The sequence below is a fragment of the Ranitomeya imitator genome, chromosome 1 (genome assembly GCF_032444005.1).
Source record: "Ranitomeya imitator isolate aRanImi1 chromosome 1, aRanImi1.pri, whole genome shotgun sequence".
NCBI lineage: Eukaryota > Metazoa > Chordata > Amphibia > Anura > Dendrobatidae > Ranitomeya > Ranitomeya imitator.
The window spans coordinates 1167675114-1167696848 of record NC_091282.1 but is presented as its reverse complement, the minus strand read 5'-3'; the positions used below and the strand labels follow the sequence as shown (position 1 = coordinate 1167696848).

The window sequence follows — 21735 nt, the reverse complement described above, 5'->3', positions numbered from 1 at the left end:
TGCACTCCTCCTGTACTGGCTGTGAGCGTCGGTCAGCCGGAAAGCAGAGCGGTGACGTCACCGCTCTGCTTTCCGGCCGCTGTGCTCACACAGACAGTACAGGAGGAGTGCAGAGAAGCAGAGCGCCGGGGACAGACAGCGTTAGGTAAGTATGTTGTGTTTGTTTTTTTTACTTTTAGGATGGTAACCAGGGTAAACATCGGGTTACTAAGCGCGGCCCTGCGCTTAGTTACCCGATGTTTACCCTGGTTACCGGCATCGTTGGTCGCTGGAGAGCTGTATGTGTGACAGCTCTCCAGCGACCAAACAGCGACGCTGCAGCGATCCGGATCGTTGTCGGTATCGCTGCAGCGTCGCTTAATGTGAAGGGGCCTTTAGACCAAAAATGCAGCAAAAACTGATTCCTCCATTTTTTGCTGCATTTTTACACTTTCCCATTGCTTTCTTTAGGTGAAAAACGCTGCAAATACACTGAAAAAAACATTGAAATATGTGACATGAGGCAGTTTACAAAAGCGCAGCAGTTTTCCAAATTAGTCAGGAAAATAAACCAATGTGTGTGCTTGAGATTTCTGAAATCTCATACACTTTGCTGGTACTGTAAAACGCAGCTTAAAATTTGCATTAAAAAAATGGAGCAAACAAGGCAGCAAAAAATGCAAATTGTGAACATAGCCTTCCTCTGAATCCCCATGATATCCCTGCTGTGCACATTACCTCTGCTCTGTGACTTCCAGTATCATTCCTGTGCTGCTGCATCATGCACTAGATTATCACTGTACGGGGATATCACTCAGTACATTGTCCCTGTGCCATACATATAATGTCTGTGCTGTGACATCACTGTTGAAATAATTTCTATATTGCTATTCTGTGTGCACTATAGCAGTAAGGTTACACCATTATTGTGACATCACTATGTGCAGTATTCCTATATTATGACACAGCTTTGTGTATTATCATTGTACACTGACATCACTGGGCCCATTAACAATCTGCTGTAACATCACTGTGAGCATTATCCCTTGTTGTAACATCACTATGTCAAATACCTCTGTGCGCTAACTTCACTGACATTATCCCATTTCATGACATCACCTTGTGCATTATACCTCTACCATTACAGTAATGTGCATGTTATCCCTTTACGATGACAACCATGCAAGTGTTATCCCTGTTCCATAACTGCACTGTGTTATCCCTGTACTGTGACATCACTGTGTGTATTAACCCTGTACTGTGACATCATTGTGTATAATATCCCTGTACTGTGACATCACTGTGTATAATATCCCTGTACTGTGACATCACTGTGTGTATTATCCCTGTGCTGTGACATCACTGTGTGTATTCTCTGTACTGTGACATCACTTTGTGTATTATCTCTGTACTGTGACATCACTGTGTGTATTATCCCTGTACTGTGACATCACTGTGTGTATTATCTCTGTACTGTGACATCACTGTGTGTATTATCCCTGTACTGTGACATCACTGTGTGTATTATCTCTGTACTGTGACATCAGTGTGTGTATTATCTCTGTACTGTGACATCACTGTGTGTATTATCTCTGTACTGTGACATCACTGTGTGTATTATCTCTGTACTGTGACATCACTGTATGTATTACCCCTGTACTGTGACATCACTGTGTTTATTATCCCTGTACTGTGACATCACTGTATGTATTACCCCTGTACTGTGACATCACTGTGTGTATTATCCCTGTACTGTAACATCACTGTGTGTATTATCCCTGTACTGTAACATCACTGTGTGTATTATCCCTGTACTGTGACATCACTGTGTGTATTATCCCTGTACTGTAACATCACTGTGTGTATTATCCCTGTACTGTGACATCACTGTGTGTATTATCTCTGTACTGTGACATCACTGTATGTATTACCCCTGTACTGTGACATCACTGTGTTTATTATCCCTGTACTGTGACATCACTGTGTGTATTATCTCTGTACTGTGACATCACTGTGTGTATTATCTCTGTACTGTGACATCACGGTATGTATTACCCCTGTACTGTGACATCACTGTGTGTATTATCTCTGTACTGTGACATCACTGTATGTATTACCCCTGTACTGTGACATCACTGTGTGTATTATCTCTGTACTGTGACATCACTGTGTGTATTATCCCTGTACTGTGACATCACTGTGTGTATTATCCCTGTACTGTGACATCACTGTGTGTATTATCTCTGTACTGTGACATCAGTGTGTTTTATCCCTGTACTGTGACATCACTGTGTGTATTATCCCTGTACTGTAACATCACTGTGTGTATTATCCCTGTACTGTAACATCACTGTGTGTATTATCCCTGTACTGTGACATCACTGTGTGTATTATCTCTGTACTGTGACATCACTGTATGTATTACCCCTGTACTGTGACATCACTGTGTTTATTATCCCTGTACTGTGACATCACTGTGTGTATTATCTCTGTACTGTGACATCACTGTGTGTATTATCTCTGTACTGTGACATCACTGTGTGTATTATCTCTGTACTGTAACATCACTGTGTATATTATCCCTGTACTTTGACATCACTGTGTGTATTATCCCTGTACAGTGACATCACTGTGTGTATTATCTCTGTACTGTGACATCACTGTGTGTATTATCCCTGTACTGTAACATCACTGTGTGTATTATCCCTGTACTGTAACATCACTGTGTGTATTATCCCTGTACTGTGACATCACTGTGTGTATTATCTCTGTACTGTAACATCACTGTGTATATTATCCCTGTACTGTGACATCACTGTGTGTATTATCCCTGTACAGTGACATCACTGTGTGTATTATCTCTGTACAGTGACATTGCTGTGCACATTAACTTTGTACTGCAATATCACTGCGACCATAATCCCATTTTTATCGCATCACTGTGTGCATTATCCCTGTATTGTGACATAACTGTGTGCATTATTGCTGTGCACTCAATAAATCAAAGCAACCATAGCCATGGTACAGTGGGGGTTTAGTGAAATTTAGTGAAAGAACCCAAATGTAACTTGTTATTCTTCAATCTAATAGCTATGAATCAACTCGCTAAATTAAAAATTACTGACCAGAATTATTTTAATATTTCACCATCATTTTATAATAGTGGTACGTGAATATGCTGTAACCTATAACTACAAATCAGCAGCCGGCACATTTCAGCATTTTCCAATATCGTATGATTATTATTTTTGAAAATGTTACTTTGTCATATGTAGTGTCGCTTAGAACATTAAGCTTAACTATACCGTCATTCCATATTTTACATTCAAGCTTTATTATTCTTGTAAAGTTTGACAACTCGAGCCAGCATTAGCTTAGTTTCTTATTTATTGTGGTAGAAATTACAATGCCATGAGTCTCCTAAACCTGTCCTATAAAATCTAATAATCCCATAAACGGGAGACTTTGGGACCTCGCTGGGCTTTACCTGCTCACTTTTATAGAGTTAAGAAGGACTAGCAATTTGCTGTATAAATTGTATAAGCAATCACACTTTGATTTCTGTACCTTCCCGTTCCTTTTGTAATACGGGAAGAGTCTGTGATTTGAAATGGCTTCTGGCACTGGGAAGCGTCATTACAAGAGACAGCTCCGCATTGCACAATGTCCTCAGTGAAGTTGAGAAACATGAAACAATTCATACCATTTGAATTTCAATCAAATAGCTATTTGGGTGATATCATTTGAATAGACATGGTTCTGTCAATTCTTTTTTTTTTATAAAGTTCAAGAATATGAGGAAAAATAACTTGCTCAAATATAGTGATGAGCGAGTGTACTCGTTGCTCGGGTTTTCCAGAGCACGCTCGGGTCATCTCCGAGTATTTATGACTGCTCGGAGATTTAGTTTTCATCGAAGCAGCTGAATGATTTACAGCTACTAGCCAGGCTGAGTACATGTGGGGGTTTGCCTGGTTGCTAGGGAATCCCCACACGTAATCAAGCAGGCTAATCGCTGTAAATCATTCAGCTGCTAAATCTCCGAGCAGTCATAAATACTCGGAGATCACCCAAGCATGCTCTGGAAAACCCGAGCAACGAGTACACTCGCTCATCACTAGTCAAATGTAAAGCATGAACCAAGATTTACAGATTGTGCATCAAATAGACCCTAGTATAAAGCCCATAAAATAGCTCAATATTGGGACACCTCCACATTCCTCATACAGGAGATTTTACGACTTCCAATACTAAATCCATAGGCACTAATATGGAGTTATTTACCCCCTTGCCGATATAACAACTTCTACTCATCTGGAAGGGCTTTCTACAAAATTTTGCAGTGTATCTGTGGGAATTTTGCCCATTTATGCAGAAGACAATTTGTGACGTCAGACACTCACGTTAGAGAAGAGGCTCAGGCTTATAATTTCCATTCTAGATTATCTGAAAGGTTCAATTGAGTTGAGGTCCAGGCTCTGTGCGGCCAGTCACAATCAACCTCCAAACTCACCCAACCATGCCTTTACGGTCTTGGCATTGCGCACTGATTCACAGTTGAAAAGAAAGAGTTCTTTCCCAAATTGTTCACACCAAGTTGGACGCATGCAATTGTCAAAAAATGTTTTTGCATCCTGAAACACTAAAGAGGATCTTTCATTGGATTTTTTGCATAATTTAAAGGGAATTTGTCCCCTCATTTTTCGTATAGAAGCTGCGACCATCGCCATTAGGGGCTTATCTACAGCATTCTGTAATGCTGTAGATAAGCCCCCGATGTTACCTGAAAGATAAGAAAAACAAGTTAGATTATACTCACCCAGGGGTGGTCCGGTGCGGTTCGGGTCCGATGGGTGTCGCAGGTCCAGGTCCGGTGCCTTCCATCTTCATACAATGTCGTCATCCTCCTTGCTTCTGTCGTGGCTCCTGCGCAGGCATGCTTCTCTGCCCTGTTGAGGGCAGAGTAAAGTACTGCATTGCGCAGGCGCCGGGCCTCTGAGCTTTCCCGGAGCCTGCGCACTGCAGTACTTCGATCTGCCCTCAACAGGGCAGAGAATTACGCCTGCGCATGAGCCGCGACAGAAGCAATGAAGAGGATGCATGAAGATGGGAGCCGCCAGACCCGGACTGCGACGCCTATCGGACCCGGACCGCACCGCCCCTGGGTGAGTATAATCTAACTTGTTTTTCTTATCTTTCAGGTTACATCGGGGGCTTATCTACAGCATTAAAGAACGCTGTAGATAAGCCCCTGATGGCGGTGGCCGCAGCTTATAGGCCAAAAATGAGGTGACAGATTCCCTTTAAAGTGAGTTCATCTTCCACTTGGTGCTGGCTTCACTGATGCTGGAACAGTTTTTCTTTCTCCTCTGTGCCTCTCCATTCCAAAATGATGCACCCTGGTATGAATGTTGCAAATTTTCCCATCAACCAACTGGGCATATACCACAGTGGGCACGGCCGTGCATTGATTGGCCAGTGGTAGAGAAAAAAATACAAATGTTCTGTGGAATACGCCCAGTTGGTTGAAGACAAAATTATTAACCAGGGGCATAACTTTGGAAAGGAGGGGCATGGAAGAAAAAGAAAACCTGTTTGAAAATCAGTGGAGCAGATCCAATTGGAGGAGTAACTCAGTTTACATTAAAAAAAAATCCAGTGTTAGGTCCTCTTTAAAATGTCTTTTCAATAGAACTGTGGCTCCCAAATGCTTCTACTTTTCATTAATATCACTCAGCGTTGATTTTGGATTATTTAGGAAAAAAAATTATAACCTAACTTAAAATGATTGCATCCTATTATAGAATTACATTGGTGAGTTTTTAGGAGCCATTCTGTCACACGTTAGTAAAGGCAGACGGCACAGTCAAGGGTTGGATTTTATACAAAGTAGTAATGGGACTCAATGAAAAAGCTGAATTCAGTGATCAAGACGTGTGTCCCAATACTTATGTCTATAAAGTGTATCTGTGGAAAGCATGGCTTATTTCAAGTGGCCCCTATTCTCCTTCCCCATGAATGGTCAATGTGAACCTGCTCACAGTCCTCCTTCTGCACAGGCAATGCAATCTTAGCAAATGACGAAAGTGGGAAACCAGCCAAAGGGTCACACAATCCTTCTCTTCTACAAGAGAAGCCAAGAGTTGGATGGAGACCAAGACAGTTTTCCTGTCCCAGCATGGAAATGGTTGTAAGAGAGCGACTTACACAACACCTGATACGTAGAAACTTTGCATCCAGGAGACATTTTCACTTTAGAAGGACAATACAAGAGGCTATAACATGAATGGAGAATATAACTGTATTGTATCAATGCTTGCGGTTCACTCATGATACCAGTTGTCTTGCTTTTATGATGAGGTTATTACGAATATCTAGGCTTGTACAAGATCGATCTTCCTACAAATCATTCATCCATTAAGTCACCATGGCTCAAGATCGAGCCGAAGGCCATTAAAAAAAACAAACATAAAATTACGAATTGTCCAAGGTTGGTCACTCTGCTGAGACCCTATGGATAATGAGCATCACTTTTATTCAAGAAGCCATACAGGATTGTGTATTAGGTCGACTTCACAGATCTGAGTATCACTCAACCTTCTCATATATTCCTATCAGCCTGTCTAGTTCAGGTCAGGAGACCAAAGACCAATTCATCCATCATGGCCCCTACTCAGTCCACGGAACTCGGGTGTTAAGTCGGCTTTAGAAAGAAATGTTCTCCATAGGCTTTATCAGCTATTTCCAGTTCTCCACTGGATTACTTTTCCTTCTAGATCCTCTGTTGCAGGAGCTTCATGCAGCTGAAACCAGTGGCCCAAAAGAGATAACCAATGGTGATTTTGCAGGAAAAACTAAACTTGTGTGTCCATTGATCACTAAATGGGTGCATACTTTTAGTTACATGTCTCTATGCAGAAGCCTGGACTTATATAGATCACGTGTGACCAGCAGGGCTACGTTCACTAACAATGGGTGATGGTAGTGCAGCACGGTGGCTCAGTGGTTAGTACTGTTGACTTGCAGCAGTGGGGCCTTGGGTTCAAATTCCATCAAGGACAACATCTGCATGGAGTTTGCATGTTCTCCCCGTGTTTGCGTGGGTTTCCTCCGGGTTCTCCGTTTTCCTCCAACACTCCAAAAACATACTGCTACGGAATTTAGATTGTGAGCCCCAATGGGGACAGTGATGATGATGTCTGTAAAGCGCTGCGGAATATGATGGTGCTACATAAGCATAATAAATAAATAATGGCAGAGCAGCATATAAAAACTAATAGCGATGCTGCCAGTAATACATTTATTAGGTCTCATTTATCAAAACTGTCTGAAAACTGCGTTCACTGTCTAAAGCAACCAATCAGAACTCAGTTTTCATTTCATGAAACGTCTGTGGAAAATGAAAGCTGATTTGTAATTGGCTGCTACAGACAACGAAGGCAGTTTCATCATCAGACAGCTTTGATACGTGTGACTTACTGTACCCTGTTTATCCAAAACCATCCACATAAAAAGTCTATATTGCCCATAGATATTACAGCTCTGCTTTCATTTTTACAAGATCAATGGTAAAATGAGATCTGCCCTGTGACAGGTTGCCATGGGCAACTTTGAGTAGTTTTGATTAAGCGAGGCAACAACTAGGCCCGAGTTGAACTTGGCTCATCGTAATCTAGATATGTTTGTACGCCGTATCTTACTCTATCTTGTTCCTTCATTGTAACTACAGATATGACATTAAACTACGCATATAATATCCGCTCTTGTAAAGCTTTTGATAGGCTTTAATGTTTTATAATACTATCGCATACATGAAACACTCAGTTGTTAAGTAACTGGTCAGATAACCTCTCCTAACCACTTAACAACGGAGAAAGATATGTCTAGAAGAAGTATAACAACCCAAGACAATCTATGATCTTAGACAAGCAGAATTAAGGTGATTTAGGGGTTAAAATGGCTTCTTTTTGTTGAATATTCAATAATGATGGGGCTATGACACGTGTGTGACGCGACAGCCTCCTGTACACGATATGGCTGTCAACGGAACAATGCTCGCCAGCAGCCATCTTGGCCGGCTCTCCCATATACACAAACTCTCACTCCTCTGAGCGCTCTTGTGTTCTCTACAAGACATCCACCATCAGATATGTCTGGTAGTGGCTTATCTTTGTCAAAACAAAAAAAGATTGGCAATCCGAAATCAGACATTACGGATGTATACGGGCAGTGGCAGACAGAAACAGAGGGTGCCCCTGTGCAAGAACAATGTATGGGCCCTTTTCAGTCCAATATATCATCATAGTGCACAATTCCACCTGCCTTGGAAGTAGAAATGGGCCCTCATATCTCTTGGTCTTCTATGCGGCAGCATAGGTCACACCAATTATATGTCCGCCCCAGTATACAGGGCTCCCATATACTGTAAATTAGAGGGTTGGCCAAGCCCATCAATATAGGCAGATGTGGCCTACAGTAGTCTAATGTGTATGGCTGCCTTTAGACAAGCTATGCAACCAAAATATTCTGCGCAACTGCCTGCAACTTGCTTTTGCACGAAATTTTAGTGCTGAGAAGTCTACGGCAAGTGAGTCGTGAGCTACTTGAAAGCAGCTGTGTAAAATCTAAAACATCTGGAAACATTTGTGACCCTATCATAGTCGTGGTAGGTGACCGGTTTAAATGTGACACCATAAGAAATCATTAAATACGAGCTCGCAACAAGATGCTGCGATCTGAGTGTCACGCAACAAGTCGCCAAATACCCTAAACGTACCCTAAATTGAGCAAATAATCCTGCCACTGACTAGATAGGATCACCACGCATAGTAATGTTTCCGCAACGCAGGACAGTGCAAGAGAATGGGGTCGCAACCAGCAAATTCCAACAGCTCCAACACCGGTGTTTGGGTGGTCCCCTCTTGTCTCGGTTTACTCTCCTGTGCAATAAAGTCACAAATGCCCATATTACCTCAGCAGCCAATCACTGGCCTCATTGGGATGCTTTAGGACAGAGTGAGAGTGCTGAGACCAGTGATTGGCTGCAGCGGTCACGATAATGTCAACATCACTTCAGATAAGAAAGATCTGTGGGGACCATTACAGTGTCAGCACTGGAGCAAATGGTTATTAAACTAGTTTTTTTTAACATTTTTAGACATGTCTTGCCTTTAGTCCATTTTTTGCATTCCTTGACAATTCCTTTAAGTACTATTTAAATGGGGGGAAAAATTGGTGGTTCCAAGGGAGAGTTTTTCCCCTATATTTCTGGTTCACATTACCATACCTCAAATTTTGGGAAACCCTTCATCTTAGAACAGGTCATAGATAATGTGAGCCTCAAGTTCCGTGCTGATTCCTAGTGTTGTGAGAAATTCCCATTGTCAATCTTGAAAGTGGACCTTTCTTTTTGGCAACAGGATTGCCTTTTTTTTCCGACTGCTCATCCTGTAAAAGTAATGATTCTCCCAGGGTGTAATCAGCCCCTTACACACAGGCAATGGCCAGACAAGTACAGGCGATGCACAGATCTGTAATTTAGAGGCACTGAACGAAAAAAAAGCAAAACAATCGAAAAAAATTATATGTATTGCAATGTGCACAAGAAAAATGCCTCCTTGTGGTTGGAGAAACAATTCATATATTTATTATGCATTGCTTATATAGTGCTATACAGACATCACCATCACTGTTCCCATTGGGGCTCACAATTTAGATTCCCTATCAGTATGTCTATGGAATGTGGGAGGAAACCAGAGAACCCGGAGGAAACCCAGGCAAACACGGGGAGAACATACAAACTCCTTGTAGATGTTCTCCTTGGTGGATTTGACCTCAGCAAGGCTGTGGTGCTAACCAATGAGCCATATTTAGATCTTGAGGCCCCGGCAGTCATCACAATGACTTTTCCCCGTTTAAATTCCCTCTCCTTCAACTTTTAGCCCCAAGGCACTGCCATTACAGTGAAATTAAAAATGGAAAAAAAAAAAAAGTAGAAAATTCTATAGAGGTTCAGTTTGACTGAAAACCCATTAACATCAGTCACAAGACTGGCGAATACAACGCCGATACTTGTTTTAAAGTGAAGCCAAGTCATTTTACGCAAGATCTGGTAACTCATTAATGGGTCTTACAATGAATAACCTGCGGTAGTAACGAAGCTGGCAGATCTGCTGAACGCTCGTAATCTAACTCTACGCAAACTGATAAAGTTACAGAATTCGTCTCAATGCCACAGAGCTACACGCGGGTGACGTTGGCGGAAAGTCATTCATCTTTGTGAAATCTGTCCTGTGCCAAGAATGACAAACTCTCGGCTTCTTTTTTCTTTTTTTTTCCCAGCTGATTCATTCTCTTCCCTCATTCGGAAGACGAGGCAGCTGCAATCATATCGGCCTATTTCGATCATCAGTAAAACAATTTGCCTTTTCCCGCTAATATACACTATGCATTTCATGAGGCCGGCATTACCGTTCTGTTATGTAAATGTGCTTTGCCGGAGTCCCAGCTCCTGTAAAATGCTCACAGACTGAGCTATAGATATAAAGCAGAGGATTTAGATTGCATTCCTAAGTGAGAATACTTGTGAGTAATGTTGACTCAGCACCCTGCCGAGAGACTGATTACCGGGTGACACCTACTGGTTGACAAAATAACAATGCTACAGGCATTTTCTTTTTTTGGGAAGGCCAAATCCTTTATTGGCCACGGGATACTATTAACCCCGTCTTCGCTGCTAGGAAAATCCATCCAAATTAAATTAAAAATGCAAATAAAAAAATCCAAATACAAAGGGAATGATATTTAATTTAAAAAAAAAAGTCTACCCTCTCTTTTTTCTTTTATTATTATCTTAGAACTCCAATCTGTTAGTAAGAAAAGGATCCAAATAGGATTTATTCAATTCCGCATCATTCTAACCCTAACGCGTTCAGGTATTTTTCGCATTTTTTTCACGGTAAAAACGCTATAAAAACTCATTAAAAACGCATACATTATGCATCCTATAATTTAGAATGCATTCTGCATGTTTTGTGCACACGAGGCGTTTTTCTGCGAAAAAAAAGCATCGTGGTAAAAAAAAGCAGCAAGTTCATTAATTTTGCAGATTTTCTGCGTTTTTCCCGCTATTCTATGCATTTGGGAAAAAAAAACGCACCAAAAACGCATCAAAACGCATGAAAAATGCGGTAAAATCACGGTAAAAACGCATGCGGATTTCTGGCAGAAAGGTCCGGTTTTTGTCAGGAAAATTTCTGCAAGAAATCCTGACGTGTGCACATACCCTTACTTCTTAGGCTCTACTAATTCTTCGAACATTTCGTTCATCTGATATGTTTTAGGAAACGGAATACCGGAATAAGCAGATGGGTGCGACAACGGATTACCCTGAGGTCCGTCCATTTTTTGTTTTTTTTCATAGATTGTAAGTTTGTGAGTATAGGCCTAACCCTTCTTGGTACATGTTGGGCTATGCGTAAGGCTATGTTCACATGTCCAGTAATGATCAATTATAACGGATCCAGTAGAATCCATTGGCCGAAAAAAGTGGCGCAGAACAACTTTGCAGTCTGTTTTTAAATATCAGACCTAAGCTGGATCCGTATTTTTTTAACATTGAAGTCTTTGGAAAATTGATCCAGATGAAAGAAAAATGCATGGCTGATTAATAGGTCCGTTTTTGGCTTACTGGATCCAGTAAGTCAGAGGTAGCGGTCTGAAGTTCTCAATGTAACTCCGTGGGATCCTCGCTCTGGCCTCATTCTGGTTCTCATAGACTTACATTGAGTTGTGACTTCCGGATCGTCACAAACTGCTGGAGACTGACCCGAGTTGTGCCGATAACAGAAGAAGAAGGCGGCTGGTAAGTATAAGACATGGGGCTGGGAACTTAGATTAGTAGCACCACTCCGGCGCTGTAATGAAAAAAAAGCAAACAGTGGTGCTTTCTTTATAGGAGCAGTATTTCGACCCCTTCAGCAAACATTTATGTAAATAATTAGAAAAAGAGTGAGAAGAATTACTTTCTTGGGTATACAAGCTTTGTTCCAGCATAAGTGAAGTCACCATTACCCTATATAAAAATGACTATTACTAAATTAATAGTGACTACACATTGCTGCGGTGATCTTGGAGTTGCCTTAGCAGAATAAGACGACCACTTTCTTCCCCATTTCCATACGGACGGCATCAACTGATCCCCATTGGGCTAATAGTAGTATAACAAATGGTAAGAACCCCCCCACACACTCCATGAACACTAACTAATTGGATTATAATATCAATGCCAACCAGTAGGTGTAGATATATTCATAAAAACCTGATTGTGCCCAGTGCGAGCGCTAAGCATGCCATGGGAAAGAAGCGCGGTAGGACGTCATTGCTTCAGTCACACAGAGCTGATTGTAGCAATCTGGCGTTACGCAGAACCCTAACACAAAAGCCCAAGTCAAGGGTGATATGATGCAAAGTTCTGAAAAACGGGTGCCAGTTCTCCCTTATTTTCCTAAACCTAGCCTGTAACAAAGCTGGCCTTTGTGTCTCGCTAAACCGGGTGTCCTTGCACAGACGCAGGGACAGGGGTTATTGAGGAGACAATATACCTGTTGTCATACCTGTAAGTCTGAGTCTTGTGACTTTATTGCTTTTTTTTTTATTCTTGCAATGCACTCAGCCAAGACAGCCTCCCTCACACCCACTGAAAGGCACATCATTCCCTAGACTCTGGAAACAACCGGCCTCCTGCTAGCTACAGCTGGAGTCACATAAACCCGAGCAGGAAGACGCAGGCCGCTGGCTCGCTGACATGCCTTCCTCTGAGCATGTGACTGAACATAATGACAGGGGAAACCTGAGTGGGCAGTGGACGCAGAGGAAAATCATTGGCAGCGTGATACCAGCCCGCTTCTACTTCGTAATCAAATTAATCAGGATATTTGGAATTGCAGGGTTTGGCTTATGGAGAGATTAAAAGTCATAGTACATGTCTGGTCATATTCACACGTAACGCGATGCCAAGTTTCGGAAACAGTGTAATGTAAACCCTTCCAACCTCCTCGCGGGAGAAGTCACAAGACCTACTAAGAAACGGGGCAAAAGACGGGTCGTATTACGAAGAGGTCTACAATGTAGGGACTCGCTGTCCTATAAAATATGTAACGCCACGTTCTTTCACTCTGTTCCAGTCTACACCGGTAGGCATAATGAAATGGTTTAGGCAGATATATTAATGTGTTTCTACAAAATACGGTATAATTATAAAGTCAGCAGGAATGAGAATACCGGGGAGTTAAAAAAAATGTTGGGATGGAACTGGCAAAATTGCCCGAAAAAGGAGAAAATGTCTTTTTAACCCTACGGAGACTGTTATTAAGCCAAAGATCTATTATAAAACACTTTTGTCCAAATTAACGGTGATACATCCAATTTTCTTTTCCAGGTCAGGAGTCAAATGTCTTACAGCCATTGCATTTTATTACGTATAAACCTCTTTCATGGAGTCTGGCAAATTATTAAGGACAGAAAGCTACGAAAGCATTAATATTACCAGCCTTGACCATAGCAAACCTTGTTGAAAGGTACCGACTTACCATGCAGAGATCCAGCTAAGGCTATGTTCACACATTGCATTTTTTCTGCAGGCAAAACCTGCTCTCTTGCTTCACACATTGCATTTTTTTCCGCAGGTAAAACCTGCTTTTTTGGCAGTAAAGCAGCTGCTTAAAAAAAGCAGGTTTTTATGCATTTTTTGCACTTACTCATTGCTTTCTATGGGTGAAAAACGAGCTGCAAAAACGCTGAAAGAAGGGACATGAGACAGTTTGCAAAAACGCGCAAGTTTTCCAATTCAGTCAGAAAATGAAACCAGTGTGTGTGCATGAGATTTCTGAACTCTCGTAGCTTTTGTTGGTACTGTAAAAAGCAGCTTCTAATTTGCATTAAAAAACGCAGAAAAATTGCAACGTGTGAACACAGCTTTAGGGTGATGCCCCTGGGAAATACAGAATAACATAGAGCCTCTCTAGTGCCCCTCTTGGTGGCTATGCTGCAAGTTAAAGGGAATCTGTCACCCCAAAAATTGTGTATGAGCTAAGGCCACCGGCATCAGGGGCTTATCTGCAGAATTCTGTAATGCTGTAGATAAGCCCCCAATGTAACCTGAAAGATAAGAAAAACAGGTTATGTTATACTCACCCAGGGGCGATTCCGCTGCGGTCCGGTCCGATGGGCGTCGCGGTCCAGTCCGGCACCTCCTACCTTCATACGATGATGTCCTCTTCTTGTCTTCCTGCCACATCTCCGGCACAGGCATACTTTGTCTGTCCTGTTGAGGGCAGAGCAAAGTACTGCAGTGCACAGGCGCCAGGAAGGGTCAGAGAGGCCCGACACCTGCGCACTGCAGTACTTTGCTCTGCCCTCAACAGGGCACACAAAGTACGCCTGCGCCGGAGCTGCGGCAGGAAGACAAGAAGAGGACGTCATCGTATGAAGCTAGGAGGCGTCGGACCCGGACCACGATGCCCATCGGACCCGGACCGCAGTGGGACCGCCCCTGGGTGAGTATAATATAACCTGTTTTTCTTATTTTTCATGTTACATTGGGGGCTCATCTACAGCATTACGGAATGCTGTAGATAAGCCCCTGATGCCGGAGGCCTTAGCTCAAATACGATTTTTGGAGTGACAGGTTCCCTTTAATGTCCACCCATAGCTGACACTCCATAGACTTTATCCTCTCAAAAGAGAGCTATTTTGTACAATAAATCAAGAGTGACTAAACCGGGAGTCACATTCAGTAAGGAAAACCGTGCTCTGTACTGAGGAGGTAGAAGAAACCCAAAACAGCTGTATGTAGATGGGTTTCTGGCTTGGCTACTATGTTGCAAGGGTCTGACACTTGAAAAAGGCATCTGTCTGGCTCAGAAACTAGTTAGTATTAATTAAAACCAATTTGGAATCCCAAAGATCTTTATTTGCTCAGTGCACCCTGCCGAAACAAGCCCATTCCAATTCTGCAATTATACACCAGGAAGAACCATTTCCTCCAGCCACGGTGCAGCAGCGGCGGCTTTCCATAATTTTATATGTGTTTCGCCTGCAGGCAACTCCTTCGGGTGACAGTTACCATCGCTTTCACTTATCCTTCACCAGACGGTATTGCCCTCTTTTGTGCGTGCTTTTGCCCCTCTCCACATCTTCTCAAGGGTCTAACACTGTCTTACCTAAAATAGATGGCACTAGTAAGGCTTTCATTATGTCAAGGAGAGCTAATTTACATGTTTTTTTCATGGAGCACTGATAATAAGACTTCATACTCAGCTGGTCTCCTTAAAGGATGCCCTTTCACAAAAGTTTTCTCCATTTGATCTAATCACTAAAAATAACTGAGCTTTACTCACCCTTCTCAGGTCAAGCTCGGTGTCTCTGTAGCTGCCCCAGTCTTTGTTGCTTGGCTGCAGTGATGATATCACACTGACAGAGCTGCTGCCAATCACTGAGCTCAGCAGATGGCACAAATCGTTGAGCTTAGCGATTGCTGTAGTCAAACAACTGAGACTTGGTCACTATTGGAGACCCAGCGTTGGGCCCGCGGAGGTGAGTAAAGATCAGTCATTGAACATATCAGAAAAACTTTTCTGAAAGGTGAGAACTCCCGAAGGAGAAAAGTTTCCCGACCATGGAAATGAGTTCAAAATAGTTACAACTTTTTCTTTTCTTTAACATTATTCACGCAGTAATTCAGTCTATGATTGGTACTGATGTTAATTATATACCTGAATAGTCCTTTTTCCTAGGTCCTTCTTGAAATGATATGACTCATGAAGAATCTATAATGCCATCGCTCTGATTAATCTCGCACCATCTCACGAGCCGATACAACATTTATATATAACATTCCAGTCTGCGCAATCTGATGACATTTCATAGGCATAGGAACCTATTTGTGATGGACCTAAAATAGCCTACCAGCGACAAACCGGTTAATTAAAGACATGTTGTCCATTTCAATTAAGGCTTTTCCATCAACTAACTGCTGTAACATAATAGGGCACGTGGCTAGGCCACTCTCCTCGTTGTGTACTTGGGTTTTTTCATGCCAGTGTAATGTTACACTGACAAAGGAAGCACTGGTGAAGTTCAAGGACAACAATTGATGCAGCTGTCTTTTAAGGCATTCCACTTTAGACATGAAAGTAGTCCTTATTTGTCACTGTCTCTTCCCTCATCTTGTGAACTGGAGGCATAAATCAATAAAGACAATTTCTGACAGTAGACTATATAATGGGGGGGGGGGAGTTATTAAAAGCTGACGTGTCTCAACCAAATTTTAGCTATACTGAATGTTATGGAAGAGGTCATTGTGGTCGAGAAATTACCTCAGGGAGGTCAAAACATAATTGAGCAATTAAGTATTTCAATAAACCTGCAATGGTGACATAAAGGACTCATTACATCCTTGAGTCAACGAGTCTTAATGAGGATTCAAAATGGCCGAATCTATCCCCTCAAAAAGGCTTTGAAAAAATAATAAATATTATAAGTTTGGTAGCGTTTGAAGAAACCAAGGAAAAAGAATTTTCATTAAAAAAACTTAACCCAACATGTTAAGATATCAGGAGCAAATTGTGTGAAATGACTACCTGGCTCCTGCCCTTAGTTCCAGTAACAGAATCGCTAAGTGATGTAAACGATATTGTGCTGGTAAAAGTATAACCCGCTAATCCATAATAATGAAGGGTAGAGATAAATAAGTTGCATTTGATATGTCTATATAGATGTGTTCCCCGTATAAATGATGCATCATGCAGGACTCCAGTTACCCACGTGGCGCTGGTCCAATATGACGCGTATAAGTGCTTATAAGTGCCACTCGAGTCCTGTTACAAGACTCGAAACAATGACTTCCAATAGAAACTTTTGGCCACAGGTTCTGCTCCAGCTAAATATTCGGCATATTTGTAAAATCCTATGTTTCATTTCCTTAGTCTTACGAGAAGTACCCTGAGAAACCCAACAGCCAGAGGGAACATAACTTTATTTATACTCTACAAGCTGGTGGCCAATAAGGCATCATCCTTCATGACCTGCAGAGATGTATTTTTTTGAAAATCTCCCAGTCATATGAGATACTTTCCAAATATTGCAAAACCTTTCACATGTTTTGTTGGGCATTATTGCATCTGAATGTATACACATTTCACAAGAGTGACTCAAAAGCACATGACAAAAAAACAAACATCAACTGATCCACCGGCAGGTACCGTACCTCAAATATGTTTGACGACTCGTTGCTGTATTGATTGGAAATGTTTTCTGATTGGTCACTGTACCACTTTAATCCACCCAAAAAGCTGTCTGCATCCAAGTCATTTACATCAAGTTCAGAAAGATCCAGTTCCGGCAGATCGGGGCAAAGGGGCTGGTCTTCGCCAACCAGAGCAGCGCACTGCAAGAAACATAGAAATATCATCACTTTTTTTTACCACCATCTGATGACATACAATCAGCCTCTTGTATCTTAAGATCAGCTTTCTTGGTGTCCATCAAGGTTACACTATGCTTAAAAAGTTTGGAAGCCTTCCAGATTGAACAATCTTTCAACCATACATGTGGCCATCAAAATGTCTCATCAGTAAATGGCTCACTGCCACATTTCACTCAGGAGGGTCAGCAGGGGCACACTTGCTATATTTTAATTCTTGGCCAATAAATATTTTCATAGAAAGGCTTTTCTTGAAAGTGCATAGCCATGGTGTAACAAGATGACAGTTCAATGCCTATTTTGATATATCTAGGACACTTGCAAGTCATTCTATCTACAAAAAGCATCGGTTGGGTAGAACATTTCTGGAAGCAACATTTTGGAGCCAAAAGAATCAGATGACTGTAAAGGATTGATACTCTATTCATGAGTCCATCTAGCGAGCTTTGGATAGCATGTTGACCAAGGAAAACCAAGTACTCTGACCTTTCAGTAGGTTCCAGGCTTCACACGCCTAACTGTCCCCTCCTGTCACAGTCACATTCCTGCCACTTTATCACACATTTCTAACAGGTGCTTATCAATTTTTTACGCCATCCTCTTCCTATACCCTACATGCCAAAACCAGGCTGAAAATCACCATTGGTCACTGTAAAAGTTAGCGACGATGTTGGAATTCTATGCTTAGAGGGATCGAAAAAAACAGACAAAAAAATGACTATTGGTCACTGCAAAAGTTATCGATGTTGTTGGCATTCTATGCTGAGAGGGATCGAAAAAAACGGACAAAAAAAATGACTATTGGTCACTGCAAAAGTTATCAATGATGTTGGCATTCTATGCTTACAGGGATCGAAAAAAGAGGCTAAAAATGACCATTGGTCACTGTAAAAGTTATCGACGATGTTGGAATTCTATGCTTAGAGGGATCGAAAAAAAACACAAAAAAATGACCATTGGTCACTGCAAAAGTTATCGATGATGTTGGCATTCTATGCTGAGATGGATCGAAAAACTAGGCTAAAAATGACCATTGATGGAATTCTATATCATTGCATGTAAGTGTCTGTAGAACTTCAGGCTCAGGTGGCCTTAAAGCAGAAGATGACAGGTGTCATCTGTCACCTAAAAACACCGATTTGAGGGGTCAATTCAACACTGCATTTTGGCATTTGGGAAGTGCAGATAGACCTAGAAAGAGCGCCAGGGGACGGTAAACTTGTTGCAATGTGTCCTGTAAGAACGGCTCTATCAATCTTCGCAATCTCCTCGCACATCGTCCTCATTAAAACACGAAACATCTGGGACTTGAGCTACGTGGGCCTTTATTAATATGAGCATCGGTCTGTCCTGTTCTGGGAGCAGCAGACAGATTGTATTTTCCAGCAAGTGTTATTTTTTCCCCTTTTTAATCAGCGTTTATTTTTGTTTTTGTTTTTTTTTTTTCAGTTCACCAAGCTTCACAAATTAGCTTCATGTACAATATTAAAAAAAAAAAAAAGCCGACAGTGTTCAACGGGGAACGGGGATGTACGCTTGCATCTCCAGCAGCAAATTGTGACTCAGGCGACACCAAGAGTTAATCCGCTTCTGCATACAATAATAAGATATGCCGGATCAAACCATGGCGATCATAAGATCAATAACTGTTGATACATTACATGCAATCATCGGTTTTACAAAAAAATAAATTCTCGGGTATTTCCGTGCTGGCTGCTCCTCAATCAGCTCCTGGGCGGCATCAGGAATAATGCATGATGGAAAAATGAGGATACAGCAGCTGAGACCCAAGCGACCGGCGTCCACGGCCAGCCACAGGACTACTCAAAAACAATTAGGACTTTGCAGTCGGGAGCTGCTTCGCTCACTGTTCTGTTAGTCCATGGGAAGAATTAATCTTTGCATGCATTATTATTATTATTATTATTAATAATAAAGCATCCGTAATGCAAAAATGACAGTCCAAAGGCATGAGTAGAATAAAAATAGGATAAATATTGATACAATTCTTTCTGGTTTATTTGGATACAAAGTTTCCTTCCTATTCTACATCACAATTGTAGAATGCAAAACCTGCAGAACTGTATCTCCTACATCACACTCCAGGGACTGGTCCAGAACTGCCGGCTTTATAATCCCCCCCACCCCTCAATATGAAGAATTGTAGCTGTAGAATTGATGTATGGCTCCCTATTTTTACACAAGCAGCAGCATCATACACAGAACCACCATCCCATACACTTGCTATTCTCCAGCATTCACCCTATTGTCACAAATGGGAAGAAACAGCTCATCTCCATCATGCAGAGTAGCAGTGATACATGGACCTGCTCTGGCCAGCAAAGGGAGCCACCATCAGACAAACCTGACCATCAATATCATCATCATAAATAATAACAGAAAAGAAGAAAGTAGCAGCAGCAGCATCCCGCCAACCATGCCATAATAATGACCCAAGCATAGGAGAAGCCATCCATCTCCCAATGCAGGCAGTAAGTGCGATTATTTGGAAGTTAATTGTTCTAGAAATAGCCATGGCTGGCTCCCAAGCAGGCCACTGGAAAGACTTCACACACCGACTCCTATCAATATCTTGCAGCATTACATATTGCATGTGACTGGAGAGAGACACATGCAAATAGTTTCCAAGTGCGAGAGGCACCGATGACAGCAGCTAATCTCTGGCCCCAGCATCGCACAAGTCAAAAGCCCGAAAATAGCCTGCAGATAATGTGAAGACTTCAAGGCTTCATCTGTTTGTCTATTGCACAGGAATAATAATAAAAAATAAAAAAATTGCAAAAAAAATAAATAAAATAAAAATAAAATAAAAAAAAATGTGCATGCAAAAAAAAATAAATAAAAAATGAGAATGCAAGGATGTAGGTGTAGAAAGGGCTTGTGTGCACGCTCACCTCGATGTCACTCCATACAGAGTCCTGGTTGCACATGTCCCACGCCATTCAGCCCCGGAATGACGGCAGTAAAGCTCTGGAAGTCCAATCCACAGGCGCACACGGAGCGACCACTCCTGCAGGCAGCTCGCCCCTCACTGAGGCTCAGCTCAAGGCACCTGTCTTACTACTGTTCCCAGTCACATGACCAGCTCTTAGAGGAGGCTGCTCTGCCCCTCCGCCTGCCCTGCTGCTGCCGCCGCTGCTGCTGCTCCTCCGAGCTGTGTGATGTCACAGCCAGGCAGACCCAGCTCCGGTGAAACGAAGCTTCCCAGCCGCGGTTAACCTCTTCCACGCCGCGGCAGAGCACGCTGCCACCCTCCTCCTCATCCCTCCATGCCAACCCCAGGCTGCAGTGTGGGCATTCCTCCGCGTTTAACCCTCTCAGGACAAGCAGCTGACTGTGGGCACCAGGAGATGGGACTGAGGAGGAGGAGGAGATGAGTAGAATCGCTTCATGCTCTCCTCTTATACTATTTAGCAAGAGTGATGATGGACGATTTTTAATTTTTATTTTCCCGCTAGATCGGACAAACAAGCAAAGACTGGGTCAGATATCGCAACTTGGAAGTGTTTGTTGGGCACAGGTGGCAGCTAAGAGGTGTTGGTGGAAGTCTTGGGGTCTGGAGACTGGCAGATGTCATGTGGACCATGGTTGGTGAGGCTTCTGCCCACTGGTGGACACAGACCAAAGAGGACCCCTGTGCAAGAGCGTTCCCATATCCATCATCATGCACAAGTCCACCTGCTCTGGAGGTGGCAGTAGGCCTCCTGACCTCTGGGGCCCCTGGGTGGCAACAATGCTATGCCCCTAGCCATGAATGTGTTAGGTAGAGTCATAGCAACTTTGCAGTCATACCCTAACCAAGGTAGAGAGGCTAACCCCCATACACATTACCTAGAAACTTACCCCACGACCCTTCCCTCGAAATGTCCCTACATCACCAAAAAATCTGTACCAGAAGTAACAGTAAAGGGCCATGCTGCATGGTGGCCATGAGCGAGTGACCCTAGGACTGCATGTTTCATAATAATCGTGAAACTTTATAAGATAATTGTGAAAAATCGTGAACCGATCAGCCAACGATGTAGCAAAACGTTTACCAACGCTTATCCAAAAGATTATCATTTTCGGCAGCACATCGCCTTGTGTGAGCAGGACCTGACACCTGAGCTACCAAAAACGACTTCAGTATCTGTGCGTACAAATATCTGTTACCAATCGTTCAGTGAGCGATCTGCCTGTGTAAATAGGCTAGTAAACCATATAGTTTACCTATTATTTTATCTATCTCCTATCAATCTATTATCTATCATCTA

General features: G+C 42.3%; 1 protein-coding gene across 2 annotated transcripts in view; it reads right to left on the bottom strand.

Annotated features, from left to right (window-relative positions):
* PPARGC1A (PPARG coactivator 1 alpha) overlaps positions 1-20642 on the bottom strand; it is a 140904-nt gene extending 120262 nt beyond the window's left edge. The window contains exons 1-2 of one of the 2 annotated variants that reach the window (XM_069744668.1): positions 20377-20642; positions 17246-17425 (exon numbers count right to left, since the gene is read on the bottom strand). In XM_069744668.1, the coding sequence (XP_069600769.1) occupies positions 17246-17425; positions 20377-20424 (228 nt within the window). In that variant the 5' untranslated portion in view covers positions 20425-20642. The remainder of the gene's footprint in view (positions 1-17245; positions 17426-20376) is intronic. The other variant, XM_069744667.1, reaches the window with a different exon arrangement.
* Positions 20643-21735: the final 1093 nt, after the last annotated feature.